Below are 15,984 nucleotides of genomic sequence, written 5' to 3' on the forward strand. Positions count from 1 at the left end.
CATCGATGTTGGAATGTAATTACAATACATTCAGTTAAATACACTTAAGCATTGATTTAGTTGTTCAAGTGTAAAAGGAGATGAAAGTGGCGCGGTCAGTAGCAACAGGTTGGCGCAGAAATTCCATTGAAAATACTGAGATAAAATAAGCATGTCATATTTTAAAGACATATCGGGGAGAAATGGAACTTAATGCAGTGCCTCTTGTCCGATCTGAATCCCACTTCATATTGTATCTCTAACAGGCAGTGAAGATTACTTATTTTTAAAGAAATCAGATCTTAAACGTGACAATTTTGTAATGGAAAGGCAGTTGAAAATTAAAATCTGTGTGCATATAGCCCATTACCTAATGATTATCCTAAGACACTTTATTAAATTATTTTGTTTATTTAAATTATCCAAATGCCACAAAAAATTTACATTCATAACATGTGACCCTGTATAACAAAACCCCTTTTTATACTTGCATGGGTATATTTGTTGCCAAAAATATTTTGTATGGGCCAAAGTTATAGATTTTTTTCTTTTGTGTCAAAATTACTAATAACATAAAATCTTAAGTTCAAATTACATAGATATATTGTACATTTCCTACTGTAAATATATGAAACCACATTTTTACTAGTAATGTGCATGGCAAGCACTTCATAAAGACTACTTTAAAGGTGATTTTCTCAATATTTTTTGAGGAACCTTAGGTTTCAGATTTTCTAATAGTTGTAGCTCCGCTAAATATTGTTCTAACATGTCATACCACCAATGGAAAGCTTATTCAGCTTTTAGATTATGTATAAATCTAAATAAAAAATGACACTTGCGACAGCCTTTTTGGTCTGTCACATTTACTAAAAGAATGCTAGATCAGATGTGGTTGCGGCCCAAAGTTCACGAAAATTATTCATATTATTTATTACATTTCCCATTAATTGCATTTATTAGCGGGCGACGCAGTGGTGCAGTCGCTAGTGCTGTCGCCTCACAGCAAGAAGGTCGCTGGTTCGAGCCTCAGCTGGGTCAGCTCCGGTTTCCCCCAGTCCAAAGACGTGGTACAGGTGAATTGGGAAGGCTAAATTGTCCGTAGTGTATGAGTGTGAGTGAGTGTGTATGGATGTTTCCCAGAGATGGGTTGCGGCTGAAAGGGCATCTGCTGCGTAAAACATGTGCTGGATATGTTGGCTCTTCAATCCGCTGTGGCGACCCTAAATTAATAAAGGGACTAAGTCGAAAAGAAAATGAATGTATTTATTAGCGTCTACTCCCACCCCAACCCCAACCCTAACCATCACAGTAACATAACAGCAGTAGTTGTATCGAGTATTATTTATGTTGTCTAATAAATTACCAAATAAATTGTATTTTTTAAAGTCCACTACTACCCTAACCCTAAACCCAACCATCACAGTACTGTACAAATATTAATCATTGTTATACAGTGTCATAAAAAATGCTGCTATGTTGATGTGCATATCGCACTTCCAACCGGCTGTTTATCAATCTAGACTTTACCCCAAATAACTGTTTTTTTTACATTTTTATTGAGTGCTTGAAAAACAGTAACAACAAATGTAATCAATTAAACAACAACAATCCAAGGGTTTTCAGTCATTTAGTCCAAGACAAGTGCCAAGTCCATCATCAAAGTCCTTGTTTGTATTGCTTTTAAGTTTGTTGATCCTTCAATAGACTCAAAATACATTTTCATTTCAATTTTAAATTAAGAAAAAAAAAATACATTTACAAAACTTGCTTTTGTGAATATAAAATTTGGCCAACAAAAAAATAGGTTGATGAAATAATCATCTTTCCTTTTCACATTCATGGAAACCAAAGATAACGTTCTTATATGTAAATTCTAAATTGACCTTCACATAATGTTTTATAAAATCAAAACTATCACACCAAAATGTCATTGAATGAGGGCAATTCCAAAATAAATAAACTGAAGTTTCAGGATTCACTAAGTAATAAGAACAGTTGGTGTTAATATCATTTTAAGCCTTTTAACATTACACTTGTCTGGATAGCATATATGAATCAGTTATAAAGGTAACTTCTTTTATTTTGTTTGTTATAAAAATTTTTGTGGGGTAATGATCAAACTTTCTTCCATGAAATATTATTTACAAAACCATTCCAATATGACATTACATAAGGCACAGTAACAGAATCTTCCTGAAACGGCTCTTATTTTCTTATTGCATTTTGATTTAGATAATGAAAGGCAGTGTTTACCAATACATGTTTTCCAAAGGTCCACTGAATGACAAGTAATTGGAAATGAAAGTCCTTTAAAAAGCATAAAAACACCTATATAAATATATCCTATAACAACAAAAAATAAACAACAGAACAAAACAAAAAGAGAAACAAAAGATTATGCCAGGGGTAATACAAGTTACAATAATCACTTTAAATCTATCTTAAAGCAAGTTCACAGTGATGTATAAAAGGTCACATAAAATACAGTCCGCTGGGTATTCTAGAAAAGAGATAATACTGTAAGATTCACATAGTGTTATTGATTTTAAAGCTTTAACATTGCTGGAGGTAGAGATTGTATTCAAATAATATTTCAAATCCTTACAAAAAGGGGCTTTACAGACAAAAATGTGCATTTGTGTATAAAAAATTTGCTAGTAAAATAAATAGATTTATTATAAAATATTTATCTTTTACTTTATAAACATGATAAAAACCAAATAAAACATCATTGTACGTCAAAGAAAAATTATCTAAAAGAGAGACAAAACTGAGTTCCTTCCAACAAATCTTAACATGGGCACATTCCCATAAAAAGATGATCATAGATTTATCTATTATTCCACAAAAGGAACAAAGGGGATCCTTCTCAGGAAGCATTTTTTTTTTTATATAAACATTCACTGGACAAACTCGATGTAGCAGTTTGAAGGAAACCCCTTTAACCTTATTTATGATTAAAACTTTGTTGGGTAAAGACCACACAGTTTTTCAAGGACATCATGAAATAAATGATTCTAGTGAAATATGACATAAGGAATAGAGGTTATTTCATTCTGAAAGAAAAAGCCGAATCTTTTTTATTTCTGAGAGAAGGGTTAAGCGTGAATTATTTTTTTTTTTTTCAATTACTGTTTCAAAAGCATTAATCAATAAAGTAAATGGGAGAAATGGGAGAACAGGATCAAGGATAATCGCTCCACTGGGGATTGCGTCTGACTCAAGACGACAACAACCGGGCCAGAAGCTCCTCCTCCAACTGAACAGATGCTTACGTGAAGTGTCGCGAGATTTCAAGACACGCCATTTTAGTTTATCTCAGTGTCGTTGTGAGCGCGTTGCTTCTACATTGGCTCCACAACGGCTGAAGTTAAAAACATTTTTATGTGTTCTTAAATCGGTTAATTTGCATTTTTCCAAGAACAGTCGACGCTGAAAGACATCATTTTACAAATTAAGGTGAGTTGTTTCGCCTTTGAACGAAGATAAATGTATTTTTGTCTGCGTTAGAAAACTGCTTTGTCACGTAGGTCAAAGCTCGGTGCTGCGGCCTGTTCACAAAATCACTCCTAACGTTAAATTCGAAATCGTTCTATTCAATATATCACTATACTATATTGTAATGCTGGTTACGTATAGTTTATTATGGTAAATGTAAGACGGTATGTTGAATCACTCTTAACCAAGAAGAGTACATTACCGTAATCTCTTTTCATGTTGCCTATTGTCTGTTAACGTTAATCGTGAAAGAGGAAACGTATCGTGGCGTGTTTTCATTACCGTTAATTTGTTCAAAGCTTACTTTCGTCTCAAGATTTACGCTTTAATCTTCACGGTGTTTCAAATCCATATTACTTTCTGATGTCAAATAACTTTAGGGAAGGAAATATTTCGTAAGCTTGAACAGCCATGGTTATTTTTGAATTACATTTACAACCTAAACGTTATATCCATTGTGAAAGGTTAATGAGGCATCTTTTTTCATCTAAAAAATCTGGTTTAAATATGAGTTTGTGTAAAGACAGCATAGTATGTTTATATTATTACTAAATTTTGTTAATGTGAGTGCAAGTTAACTAGCTGTTATTCATTTATTTTATTTTGCTAACTAACTTTATTTTATCTTTTTATAGTGTTCTCAATACCCTGAAACACGAACATGATCACCAGAAAAAGAGGAAGAAGCAGCGTTAACACCAATACCACATGTTCAAGCACTTCCCACGAGACTGTTGATGCTTCAAAAACCTACAGTAGTGCAAGTGAAACAAACACGCACACCTCTCCAGAAAGCGACACCAATGATTGGGGCCTGGATGATCTGCTTGGCTCCGAGTTCAACTGGGACCTGGACAAGGATATGCTTGACGCTTTCAGCAGCTTTGAATCGCAGACATCATCCTACAATGAGACAAACCAAAGTGCAGAGCTTGATGTTTCTGCATCGCGTGCGGCCCAAAGGTCAAAACTACTAGACGTCTCCGGTCGGATGATCAACAAGAACGCCATAGCTGCAAGGATAAACCGATTAAAGAAGAAAGAATACGTCAGTGGCTTGGAGCAGAGAGTTGGCTCTTTGACAACAGAAAACCGCGTGCTCAAGCAGGAAAACGGAAATCTCAACAAGAGAGTGGAAGAGTTGGAGAATGAAACTAGGTACTTGAGAGCCGTGTTGGCTAATGAGAGCATGCTGGCTCAGCTGTTGTCTAGATTGAGCGGTGTGAACGGCATGAAATTTTCTACCTCGCTTTTCCAGGAACCCAATGAGAACGACCACGATTATGCCATGCCGATGAAGAGGGTGAAGGTGGAAGACAAAGAAACTGCAGGTGGCATCTGCCTGCATGTGGACAAAGACCACGTCTCGGTGGAATTCTGCACCAAGTGTGCAGAGAGTTCAAGCTTGTCACATAAAATGTAGGGTCAAGTATTTTACCTTTTCACCGTTTCCAAGACTGAACTTTACACAAGATGTAAATGAGGGGACATGACGACAGTAGTTGTCAAAGATAGTTAACTGTTTAAATATATGCAGAGCTTGAATAGCATGTCTGTTGAACTTGCTTTCAATACAAGTTACTGCTAAACTTGTTGACAGTTTTCTTCTAGGTGCTTGGTCCGCCCATGCTGAACGACCGGGTCACAGAACATCCATGACTGCTGAAATCCATGGTAAGGATCAAGATATTGAAGACTGCACAGAACTGGTTAACTCCTAAGATGAAGACAGTGCTTTTTGCCAGTTCACGGCACAATATCAACTGTAAATAAGCTTAAATTTTGCTTTATTTTTATTTTTTATTTGCTTTGTTCAGATTTATTTACAAAAAGAGAAAAAAAAGCATTGTTTTGAATTATATACTTGGATGTTTATTGGAATACACAATCATAGTATGTAATTGTAGATAAAATAGACATAGGGAATTAAGCGGACAAAATAAAAAAATTAAATATAAGTTGGTGATGTTTCACAAAGGGCTTTTGTCTTTAGTTTTAACAACATACCCATTCAGTGGTCATGCGTAAATGTTGATTTCAACAAGTTCTTTAAGTTTGCCATAAACATTTGAGCCCTTTCTGAAATATCACTATTTTTCTAAAGAATGTTTTTCATGTAGAACCCTTATTTTTCTTTATGCTGAAGTGGATTTTGCTGTGGGGGAAAACAGAAGAGTCGGGACCTGCAGCTTGCATCATGGCCTGGTAAATTTAAGAAAGGTAGTACATGAAAGTGTAAGTTACAGCTTTTACTGACTCTTATCACACCCCTAAAGATGTCAGATGCTGATGTATTCATTTAGCATCTAAATGAGTATTGATAAGTCTTGTTTTAATGTATGCTTACAAGACATTGAATGACTATGTTAAATCCATGTGTTCCATCTTGATTTGTTAACTTTTTGGGGTGTTCTCTATAAGTTGCCCTGATTTGAGTTAAAGAAATGGCATGTTCTTAAAGGGTTATGGTTTCTAAAAAATGCTCATCTATATGTTATGTATTACAAATCTAAAGACTATGCAGGCACATGGCTGCATCTGTTCTGAAATAAAATGTAATAAATTTTCATTTGAGTAATGCAAATTGCTTTGTGTCCTCTTAAGATATTAACTACACTCTCCTTCTCTTTTTAGACAGCAATTTCTTCGCTCTCTACAAGAGCCTTTTCTTACCCCTCTGCAAGGTGGATAAAGAGTGGTGGTGGTTTCTCCCAGATATATTCAAGTGTATACTGCACAATTCCTTAATGATACTGGTGATTCAGTAACCTAAAATAAGTACACCTTTTCTGCTTGGGTTCTTAATGTCACAGGTAATGGCTGTGACTCTAGCTATGCAGATCAACACAAGCTGTTCTGAAATGTGTAACTATGCAGTCTAAATTGTAATGTTCCTGTCCAGTACGTCATACTGGTGTCAGTGTAAATGAGCGGGAAAGACTTTACAAAAGACAAAGTCTCTTACAAACATTTGAGTTAATGCTGTTAAAGTCTGTGAAATTAAAATATACAATATTTAATTTGCAAGTGCACCTTGGTGAAAAATTGGTTTATGAAAGTTAATCCCCTAAAATATAAATGCTTGTTTTGGTGATCTTCAAAGTCTGACCATTTGCTTTCACGTTTGGAGTGGCACTTTTTATATTATTTTGACTGATGCGGCCACAATATTTTTAACCACGCCCCTCTTGTAATTAGTTTGCTATTTGCTTGTGAAGTGAGAACACGGAAGCGGCTTTCGGGTCCAAGTGCTCTATTAAACTGTATGGGGAGGCTCCACAAATGGTAATAAACGTTTACAAAGTGATGTAATACTTTCGAAAATCACGATTGCAATATATCCATGCCTAATATTCAATGGCCATAAAGTTATTTATTTATTGTTAAAATATTGACGTCTGTGATGCAGAAAGTCCAAAGACTGTTGTGTACACCATGATTTTACGTAAGATTCATTTTAATTTGTGATATGAAGTGGTTATAAACTAATCATTTAAATGAGTAGTGGCTTGGACTCAGAAACCGTATTCCATATTTCACGACTTAACAAGCGGATAAGGCAGTAATGTGCAAAAAGCCCCGCCCCTGCCCCCTACTCTGTATTTCAGGTGGAAGTACATAAGCCTATTGATAAGTCTCAATGTCTGGTTGACATTTGTAAGGATACAGAATGATTCTCTCTCTTTTTTTAAATACTTTTACATCGTAGAGTTGAAATAACTGCCTGTTGGGAAATTGTGATTAGTTTTATTTTTTTGTAACCCATTTGATGATATTAACTTGGACATTATGAAAAACTGACTGAATTGAGATTAAATCAGATTTGGAAGTAATATGTTTTTTTATAATTGTTAGTTTGCATTTCAGAACACTGGTTGATTGTTGTGGTAGCACACTGACAAGTGTCTAGTAGTAAATGTTGCAAATGATATACATGTTTCACAGTAAATCGTTAGTTACTGTATTGAGCTAAATGCTTTAAATTTGATCATTTTAATTTGTACATTGGCTAAAGGCATTTTTTTACACCACTTTTTATCCACTTTCCATTCACACAGCGATGTGGATATTTATGGCACAAAGCTCTAGTTCATGTTTTGTGTTATCAATTAAACTATTCTGGCAGTTTAAGTTACTTGAGAGGCTTCATTTAAAGTTATAAGTCTCTATATATTTCTAATATTTTAAATTGTGACTTAAGGTTATTCTTTGGCAACTTAAGCTAATTTCCCTTGCAAACTTTCTGGTAGTGAGTAAAAGGCTATGGTGCACTGAATATGTTAAGCAGTTATTTATTTTCAGGGGGAAAAACAAAACATGATCAAATAACGTAATCCAATATGACTGGGCCACGATGACCCCTTTTCTGTAAATAAACAAAAAGACTTACAATGTACAAATATCAACAGTTAAATTTTAACCATTCAGCTGTTCGCTGTCAGAATCCGGCATTTTTAGCATTTTAAGGTAGATCTCAAAATGCTTAGAGCTCAAGAAGGTTCCAAAGACACATTGTAGCACTAAAACAAAGGACATTTTCTTTACTACGGGTTTACTCAAATTCATCCAGAAGCGTATTATGTTCCCCTTCTCTGGCATTGGTGCACTGTTATACCTGGAAGACAATCAGAAACCATTTTTAGTTTTGCATAAATTTAGTTCTAATGGGCTATATGCACACGGTCTTTTAATTTCAGCCAGCCTCAGCGCCTCCAGTGAACAGTCATTCCATTATAAAACTGCCATGTTTAAGGTCCGATTTCTTTAAAAACCAGTGATCTTCACTTGCTGATAGATATATGATATAAAGTGGGTCTCGACCAGACAAGAAACACTGCATTAAATTCCATTTTTCTCTGCCATGTCTTTTAAATATGAAAGTGAATTTTCCCCTTGTATATTCAATGGAGTTTCTGCGTTAGACTGCTGATACTGACGGTGCTAACGGTTACATGGTCCTTTATCTCGTTTTACACTTGAACAACTAAATGAATGCTTAAGTCTGTTAAACTAAATGCATGGTAATTACATTACAACATTGATGCTGTAAAAGGAACCTTATGAAATTGAAAAATCACATTAAGTTTCCGCTGGAAGTTCATCATTCGTTGGAAAACACTAGCTGTGCATATAGCCCATTATAAGAATAGCAACATGTAGTGACACTGAACACTTACCTTGCAGCAAGACCAGCATTTACAGGTAAGGCCAGCAAAATTGGATAAATGCCACCCCCGACCACACCCACCAAAGCGCCTCTTATAAGGGCACAGGTTGGGCAGTTCAGGTCACCTATTATTACAATATGACATCCTTAATGATATAAAATCTTTCACTTTATTGGAGTAGTAGTGTTTGAAGTTATAAGGATTATTATTTTACTTTCTGTCCACACCATTTATTAAGTAAAAAATTGAAGTTATTTTGTTTCGCCTACATGTTCCAAGTACCAGAAGTGTTAATGTGCATTTTATAAGCAGGAGCCACAGTTTTAGCCTAAAAAAAAATCATATTCAATGTTACAATGAAATAAAAAAATCACCCACATCTTGAATTGCTTGGGTTTAATAACTATTTTTCCTATTTGGTGAACTAAATGCTCACGGTAAACATTAAAATGGACCAAAGTACATTTATTTGAGCCCAAAAGGTGAGAAATAAAATAAAGCGTACATTTAAGTCATTTGTGAAACTTGTAGAGCTTTTTGAAGTTTGTACTGACGCATTTACGTAACGTCCCTTTAATTTACCAATGATTGGCTGATAAGGGTTCATACAGTTCAAGAGCAAAGGGTCAAAGTTGAAATCATTTGAATTGTTTAACAGACGTGCAACGTTGACGCGTGAAATATAGTGAAACTACCTGACAGCAGGGGTGTTGTGACAGTCGCCGTGTACAGTGCTGCAGTTGTCACAAAAGGAAGAACAGCCATGGGAAGACTAGAAGTAAAGAGTCCTTGGGTGACATGGAGAACTCGTCTGTAAAAGCTGTTTGCAACCATGCCAGCAATCCCAGCGTTGGCCGCCAAATACAAAGGACCACGTGAAAGCATTTTTCTGTTTGGTTTTAAACGAGAAACGTTAATCATACACAGCATTAGGGATAAACTTGCGTTGTAATACATTTGCATATAAAACGCGAACTTACCTATCACTTTCGGGGAGCCTTTCGAATTTCTTATTCAGCATTTCAATAATCATCACCCTGGATGATGTCAGGCCTTGGCTTGCATCTTTCATCGTCATAGCGTTGTCTGTCATGTTTATCTGTTGGTTCAAATTACGTTATCAAATTAACTCACAATAGTCAGATAGCTTTATAACAACGTGGTCAAAACAATGAAAATGATGCCGTTTTTAGTTTGGTGAATGAAAGACGGTTACCGTGTGAGATGGAGATGTGTTGAGGATCTTCAGCGTTTACATTATCCACATTTACCAATCAAACTAAGAATATAATTATTTCCAAATATGTAGTTTTAACACCTATTTAAGCGGATATTTAATGTTTATTAACTGTAGGCTATCGTTTCAAGTTATAGTTTTGCTTAAATTTAACTACTGTAATTTAGTTCATTGTATTATCACGTAGACCTTCACTATGTTAGCTTGCTAAATTGATATGCATGCTGTCTTTAATGGACAGTTCTTTTGTCAGCTCCCTGTTAATAAGATATTTAATACGCAGCGTTCACGGCAAAAGACACGTCGCAAAGTTCAGACAGAAACATTTACACTTGACCTAATGACAGCCGACTGTTTTACCACTGTTTATATGTAGCTGAATGTCAAACCCTGCGTGACTTATCGCTCTCTGTTTATTTACGACTTAATTTGCGCATAGTCAGCAACGCGGCGCTGCCTTGCATTATACGACTGCTACTTACCCACGAATGAGCTTTTAAATAAGCGCTAAATTATTTCCATTCTCAGTTTAACAGTCACGGTTCTCATTGCCAGCAGGGCGCAGCCATGTCTAACCACATGTTCCAGTCAACTCTCACCCTGAGATCCAGGAACAATACGCCAATTCCTATTGGTCCGCGCGTGCGCCAACTGACAAAAAGAACGAACGCCATTGGCGGACGCGTCCTGTCAATCCCTGCGGGTCAACCCTCTCGTTGCTAAGGCGAAACGGGTGATGATGCTGCTGCTGCTGCTGGTGATACTGCACCCACCGTAGAGAGAGTCTGCAAACCAGCTTTGGCAAAATATGCTGTGAAGACCCACTGAAAAAATGACGGGAAGGGAGGTGAAGTTGTTCTTAACTCCATTTCGGGGCGTCTGACGAGAACATTTAGGATATTTTTGTTCAGATTGGTTTAATTACAGAGGCAAATGTGGAGCCATGCGTTATCGGGAAGCTGGATGAAACTTGCAGGTGTTTTCCGACAGGCGTCGCACCGACAGGCTGCTGTTTCATGGGGGAAATACATCCTGCCTTATTTAGTTAAACGTGTCTACCCCGAGATCTGCATTTTGTAAACCGTTTTTGCCTGTTTTGCCAAGATTTTTTTTCTTCTTCTTGGGTCTTAAAGCTAAACTGAAAGTGGATTGCGCTGTGACCAAACAGCAAGAAGATCACCAAGTCTTATTTTTTTTTCATTTGTTTTCCCTCACGTATAATGATCAGATCTAAAACAAAACACACGGAACTTCATTCTGCCTCTCCGTATAGAACAAGTTGTTCTTAAAGAACTGTTTACTCGCAGACATCCTTAAACTTAAGATGTCGAGCTTATTTCTTAATCACACCGTTGATAGATCTCTATATTAGGCGGTTTAGGATTTAAAATAATGCTTGATCAGCATATACTGACGGAATTTAATTCAAGGCATGCCATGTAGCCTACACGGGACTGGAGCCTTTGTAATTTGACGTCTATGGCCCCCGGGGGTAAACACTGATGTTTGGGTTTTAGTTTAGTTAGTCAATGCGCCTTTAACGTTAGTCTGAGTTTGTGTTATGGACGACGTGATTGAATTATGTTTATGTATTTAAACACCAAAGGCATTTGAAGAGTCGCGAATATTCCAGCAGTTTAATCCTGAACACAGTCACTCACTGGAGAGTATTCTTGACATTTCCCATGGACTCATCCACGCCAATGTGCACTCGATCACTATCCACTCATACTATCGGATTATGGATTTATTTCTCATGAGCGCTCAGCATGTGTTTTCTTCTGCAAGATGTGTCGGCGCGTGTCTTTCGCTGTTTAACTTGACAATTACAGGTTTTGACCCCGAGAGCTGCCATTCTGTTCGCTTTTACATCTATACAAACAAACTGGAGGGAGACGTGCTGTTTTAGTGGGTGACACTTTCTTCAGGACATTGACAGCAGATGAGGGCGAAACTTTTGTGTTGCTGTTTCCATGCGTGACAATCCCACAAGGACATAAAGGAGTAATTATGCCCTTAAGAAAACGAGGTGAGAAATAAACATCTGTGTATGGAGATAATAACTGTGGAAACGTTCTGTTATGTGTAGTTTAAATGCAATGTCTGGACTTTTGTTGTTTGATATTATTGTTTAACAGGGTTTCTGTTGGTTTCAAGCTTTTTTTTAAGACCGAAAAATAATTTAATAAAACATTTGGAGGGAACACATTAGGTTAATGTTCTCTAAATGTATGGGTACATTCTGATCACAATGTTTTCAAGCGTAGCAAGATACATTTACGCAATAGTAAGAAGTCTTGTTTTATGTGAGAGTGATCAGAATTAAGTGATCATTTAGTATTAAAACAAGAACAAAGGTCTGCCAGTGAGCTACAAACTATTACTCATACCCCACTGACAGATATTTGTTTATGTTTTAAGCTAGGCGTGGGCTGGAATATGATTCTGACGTTATGATAACCCTTGTATAAATTTATTTTTTTTGCTGTTTCACAGTATTGTGATTACTGCTCTAAAATATATTCATTTTAAAAGACCGGGTAATTTTATTTTTTGAACAATATAATTTATTTTGAGAAACATTTTAAATGGTTTACAGCAATAATCATGCTAGCCTAAACAATTCAAATTAGTCATTGATTTCTGATGTCTTCATTAGCTTCAAAAACAGATTTCTTTACGTTTTAAAACGGCAACTTTGTATATCTTTTTTGAGATCCTGTTGTCAAAAAAAAAAAAAAATCTTACATATACAATGCATCCAGAAAGTATTCACAGCGCTTCACTTTTTTCCACTTTTTTTTAATGCCACAACCTTATTCCAAAATGGATTAATTTATTTCCTCAATTCTACACACAATACCCCATAATGTAAAAAAAAATATTTTGAAATTTTGAAAATAAAAAACCTGAAAAATCACATGTACATATTCGCAACCTTTTCTCAATACGTTGGTGCACCTTTGGCAGCAATTACTGTCTCAAGTCTTTTTGAATATGATGACACAAGTTTGGCACACCTGTCTTTGGGAATTTTTGCCCATTACTCTTTGCAGTACCTCTCAAGCTCTATCAGATCTATTGGATGGGAAGCGACGGTGTACAGCCATTTTAAAATCTCCAGAGATGTTCAATAGGATTTGGTTCTGGGCTCTGGCTGGGCCAGTCAAGGACATTCACCGAGTCGTGTTTTGGCGGTGTGCTTCATTGTCCTGCTGGAAGATGATCCGTAGCCCCAGTCTGGGATCAAGAGCACTTTAAAGCATGTTTTCATTCAGGATTTCTCTGTACATTGCTGCATTCATCTTTCCCTCTATTCTGACTATTATTCCCGTTCATGTTGCTGAAAAACATAGCCACTGCATGATGCTGCCACCACCATGTTAGGGATGATATTAGCCTTGTGATGAGCGGTGCCTGGTTTTCTCCAAACGTAACGCCTGGCATTCACTCCAAAGAGTTAAATTTTAGTCTCATCAGACCAGAGAATTTTGTTTCTTATGGTCTGAGAGTCCTTCAGATGCCTTTTGGCAAATTCCAGACGGGGAGTAGCTTCCATCTGGCCACTCTACCACGCAGGCCTGATTGGTGGATTGCTGCACAGATGGTTGTCCTTCTGTAAGTTTCTCCTCTTTCCACAGAGGAACGCTGGAGCTCAGACAGAGTGACCATAGAGTTATTGATCACCTCCCTGACTAAGGTCATTCTCTCCTTATCACTCAGCTCTTAGATGGCCGGCCTGCTCTAGGAAGAGTCCTGGTGGTTCCAAACATCTTCCACTTACGGATGATGGAGGCCACTGTGCTTATTGGAACTTTCAGAGCAGCAGAATTTTTTTTCTGTAGCCTTCCCCACCCTTGTACATGCAGACAATTCCTTTGTCCTCATGCTTGGTTTGTGCTTTGACATGCACTGCCAACCCTGGAACCTTGTGTATGGACAGGTGTATGCCTTTTCAAATCATGTCCAATCAACTGAATTTACCCCAAGTGAACTCCAGTTAAGCTGCTGAAACATTTCAAGAATGATCAGTGGAAACAGAATGTACCTGAGCTCAATTTAGAGCTTCACTGCAAAGCCTTCAAATACTTATGTACATGAGAGAGAGATTTATTTATTTTTCAGCTTTTTAATTTTAATACATTTGCAACAATTTCAACAAATCTTTTTTTTTTTTTACATTTGTCATTATGAGGTGTTCTGTGTATAATTTTGAGGAAATAAATTAATTTAATCCATTTTGGAACAAGGCTATAACATAAAAGAAAAAAGTGGAAAAAGTGAAACGCTATGAATACTTTTTGAATGCACTGTACCTTAGGAATGGTATAGCAGAAAATGTTGGTGCTTTTAAAACCTTCACTTTTTCAAACCATGGTATATCTTGAAAACGGTTATCATCCCATGCCTATTTTAAGCACATATGTTGTCAGTTTCTCAGAAATCAAGTTAATACATCATGCTATGAAATGTTATTTTTGACCCAAAAATCATTTTATGTCTTAGTTTTATGAAATAATGGCTACTCTAAGACCTTATGCGATTTAGAAATCCTAGAATATGAAATCTTTTAAAATATTTTAAAACAAGTTAAATAATTTAAATGTTCATACCATGATAAATACATTTTGTTCTCTCTTTTTAAAGTAGAGATGTTCTGGGTAGTCTCGTTGTGGCTATAAAACCTGTATGCATGATTATAATGCTTTAAAATGTTTAAATATAGCAGGACATGCCCGTGAGAAGTTTACACAATATTTCATGTCAACCACCACATGTAGTCATATTTATAGCTCTGTATGTGTTTGTGTAATGCAGAATGTCAGGACTTGATTAGTTGAATGTGTTTTTGTTGCTGAAGCAGACAAAAATGATCATGTTGTAGCAGCATTGTGGAGTGTTTTTAAAAAAAAAATTTTATTGCCTTTTATTTTATTTTGACTTCTGTACCTCTTAAAGCTAAAGTATGCAGTAGGGACTGTAATTATATATGTAGCCCTACTAATAGTGTAATTGCACTCTGCTGTAAGTTTGTAGTCTGCAAAAATAGACACAAGAATTGCCAGCTCGCCTATGACCTTGGATGATCTTTGATGTTGGTTTCTATTTAGATTTCAGACTGCTATGCGACTGTTTTTAGTTACTCTTTAAGTGACATGCATGCCTACAAGGCTGTAAATTTAGTATATCTCCGTCTTTATTGCCCTGCTACTATAATGGCTTATCATAAACTAAATTTGCGTTTTTCGATCAAACCTAGATGTAATGTGAATTGAATTGCGGTTTTGTTACTGGTTTACTAATGACACACACACACTGAAGCAACATATTCAAATATATTTTTTGTTGAAGTGAGCAATCTTATTAATGCATGCACAATCATCCTTTCCATATTTATTACTAATGTCTTTCAGTTTTTTTAAACTGCTCAGACAGTTCCGTCGAGGACAGATATTAACCCATCCTGTCTGTGAGTCATTCTCAGTTACGCTGATGGTCTGTGCCAGTAGTAAATAGTGTATCAGGGACGCTGTATAGTTTTAACAGGTCTCATTGTTAAAAAAGCACATATATAAAGGCAACAAATGATTTATTGCTAGTTTCTCAACAGATATACTATATTAAAACTTCAATTCGGACATCAAAAACAATGCAAATCTGTGTTCACAATTTGTTTTACTTTCTCATTGTGGTAAACATGCTTTGAATAATCATACATTACAGTCAAAGTTCACCCAAAAATGAATCTGGCTGTAATTTACTCACCCTCAGGTTTTATTTATTTATTTATTTATTTATTTATTTATTTATTTATTTATTTATTTATTTATTTATTTTAAATATTTTTTTTCTTCAGTAGAAAGAAACCTGTTTGCTCAAACCTTGATTTTTGTTTATTTTATAAAAGGCAGAATATACAGTTGAAGTCAGAATTATTAGCCCCCTGTTTTTTTTTTTTTTTTTTTTTTCTGATATTTTCTAAATGATATTAAACAACAAGGAAATTTTCACAGCATGTCTGATAATATTTTTTTTCTTCTGGAGAAAGTCTTATTTGTTATTTTGGCTAGAATAAAAGCAGTTTTTATTTTTTTAAAA

At 35.8% G+C, this 15,984-nt stretch overlaps 3 protein-coding genes across 12 annotated transcripts in view; 2 read left to right on the forward strand and 1 right to left on the reverse strand.

The window, feature by feature from the left end:
* Positions 1–3,294: 3,294 nt before the first annotated feature.
* Positions 3,295–6,064, forward strand: crebzf (CREB/ATF bZIP transcription factor). Its single transcript, XM_056466802.1, has 3 exons — positions 3,295–3,441; positions 4,116–5,154; positions 5,627–6,064. The coding sequence occupies exon 2, from the start codon at positions 4,142–4,144 to the stop codon at positions 4,901–4,903; it is 762 nt and encodes a 253-aa protein (XP_056322777.1). The 5' UTR covers positions 3,295–3,441; positions 4,116–4,141; the 3' UTR covers positions 4,904–5,154; positions 5,627–6,064.
* Positions 6,065–7,756: 1,692 nt separating this feature from the next.
* On the reverse strand, positions 7,757–10,479 carry tmem126a (transmembrane protein 126A). 2 transcript variants are annotated; one of them, XM_056466803.1, is made up of 5 exons: positions 10,368–10,479; positions 9,629–9,747; positions 9,344–9,537; positions 8,658–8,772; positions 7,757–8,095 (listed from the first exon to the last, which is right to left on the reverse strand). In XM_056466803.1, exons 2-5 carry the CDS (start codon positions 9,739–9,741, stop codon positions 7,897–7,899), a joined length of 621 nt encoding a protein of 206 aa, XP_056322778.1. In that variant the 5' UTR covers positions 9,742–9,747; positions 10,368–10,479; the 3' UTR covers positions 7,757–7,896. The 2 variants fall into 2 exon arrangements, with proteins under 2 accessions (XP_056322778.1, XP_056322779.1); XM_056466804.1 differs by lacking the exon at positions 10,368–10,479 and adding an exon at positions 9,865–10,341.
* Positions 10,480–10,778: 299 nt separating this feature from the next.
* The window catches only part of dlg2 (discs, large homolog 2 (Drosophila)), a 420,832-nt gene continuing 415,626 nt past the window's right edge, over positions 10,779–15,984 (forward strand). For 7 of the 9 annotated variants that reach the window (XM_056466770.1, XM_056466773.1, XM_056466772.1 and 4 more), the window contains exon 1: positions 10,779–11,914. In XM_056466770.1, the coding sequence (XP_056322745.1) occupies positions 11,896–11,914 (19 nt within the window). In that variant the 5' untranslated portion in view covers positions 10,779–11,895. The remainder of the gene's footprint in view (positions 11,915–15,984) is intronic. The other 2 variants (XM_056466775.1, XM_056466779.1) reach the window with 1 other exon arrangement.

The sequence above is a fragment of the Danio aesculapii genome, chromosome 10, assembly GCF_903798145.1.
Source record: "Danio aesculapii chromosome 10, fDanAes4.1, whole genome shotgun sequence".
Lineage (NCBI taxonomy): Eukaryota > Metazoa > Chordata > Actinopteri > Cypriniformes > Danionidae > Danio > Danio aesculapii.

Bases quoted from the DNA above. Each gene is read 5' to 3' on its own strand.
- crebzf (XM_056466802.1), top strand. From the start codon at position 4,142: ATGATCACCAGAAAAAGAGGAAGAAGCAGCGTTAACACCAATACCACA.
- tmem126a (XM_056466803.1), bottom strand. From the start codon at position 9,741: ATGACAGACAACGCTATGACGATGAAAGATGCAAGCCAAGGCCTGACA. The intron at 9,538-9,628 runs GTAAGTTCGCGT...AAAACCAAACAG, and splicing joins AGGCTCCCCGAAAGTGATAG to AAAAATGCTTTCACGTGGTC. The intron at 8,773-9,343 runs GTAGTTTCACTA...TTGTAATAATAG, and splicing joins CACAACACCCCTGCTGTCAG to GTGACCTGAACTGCCCAACC.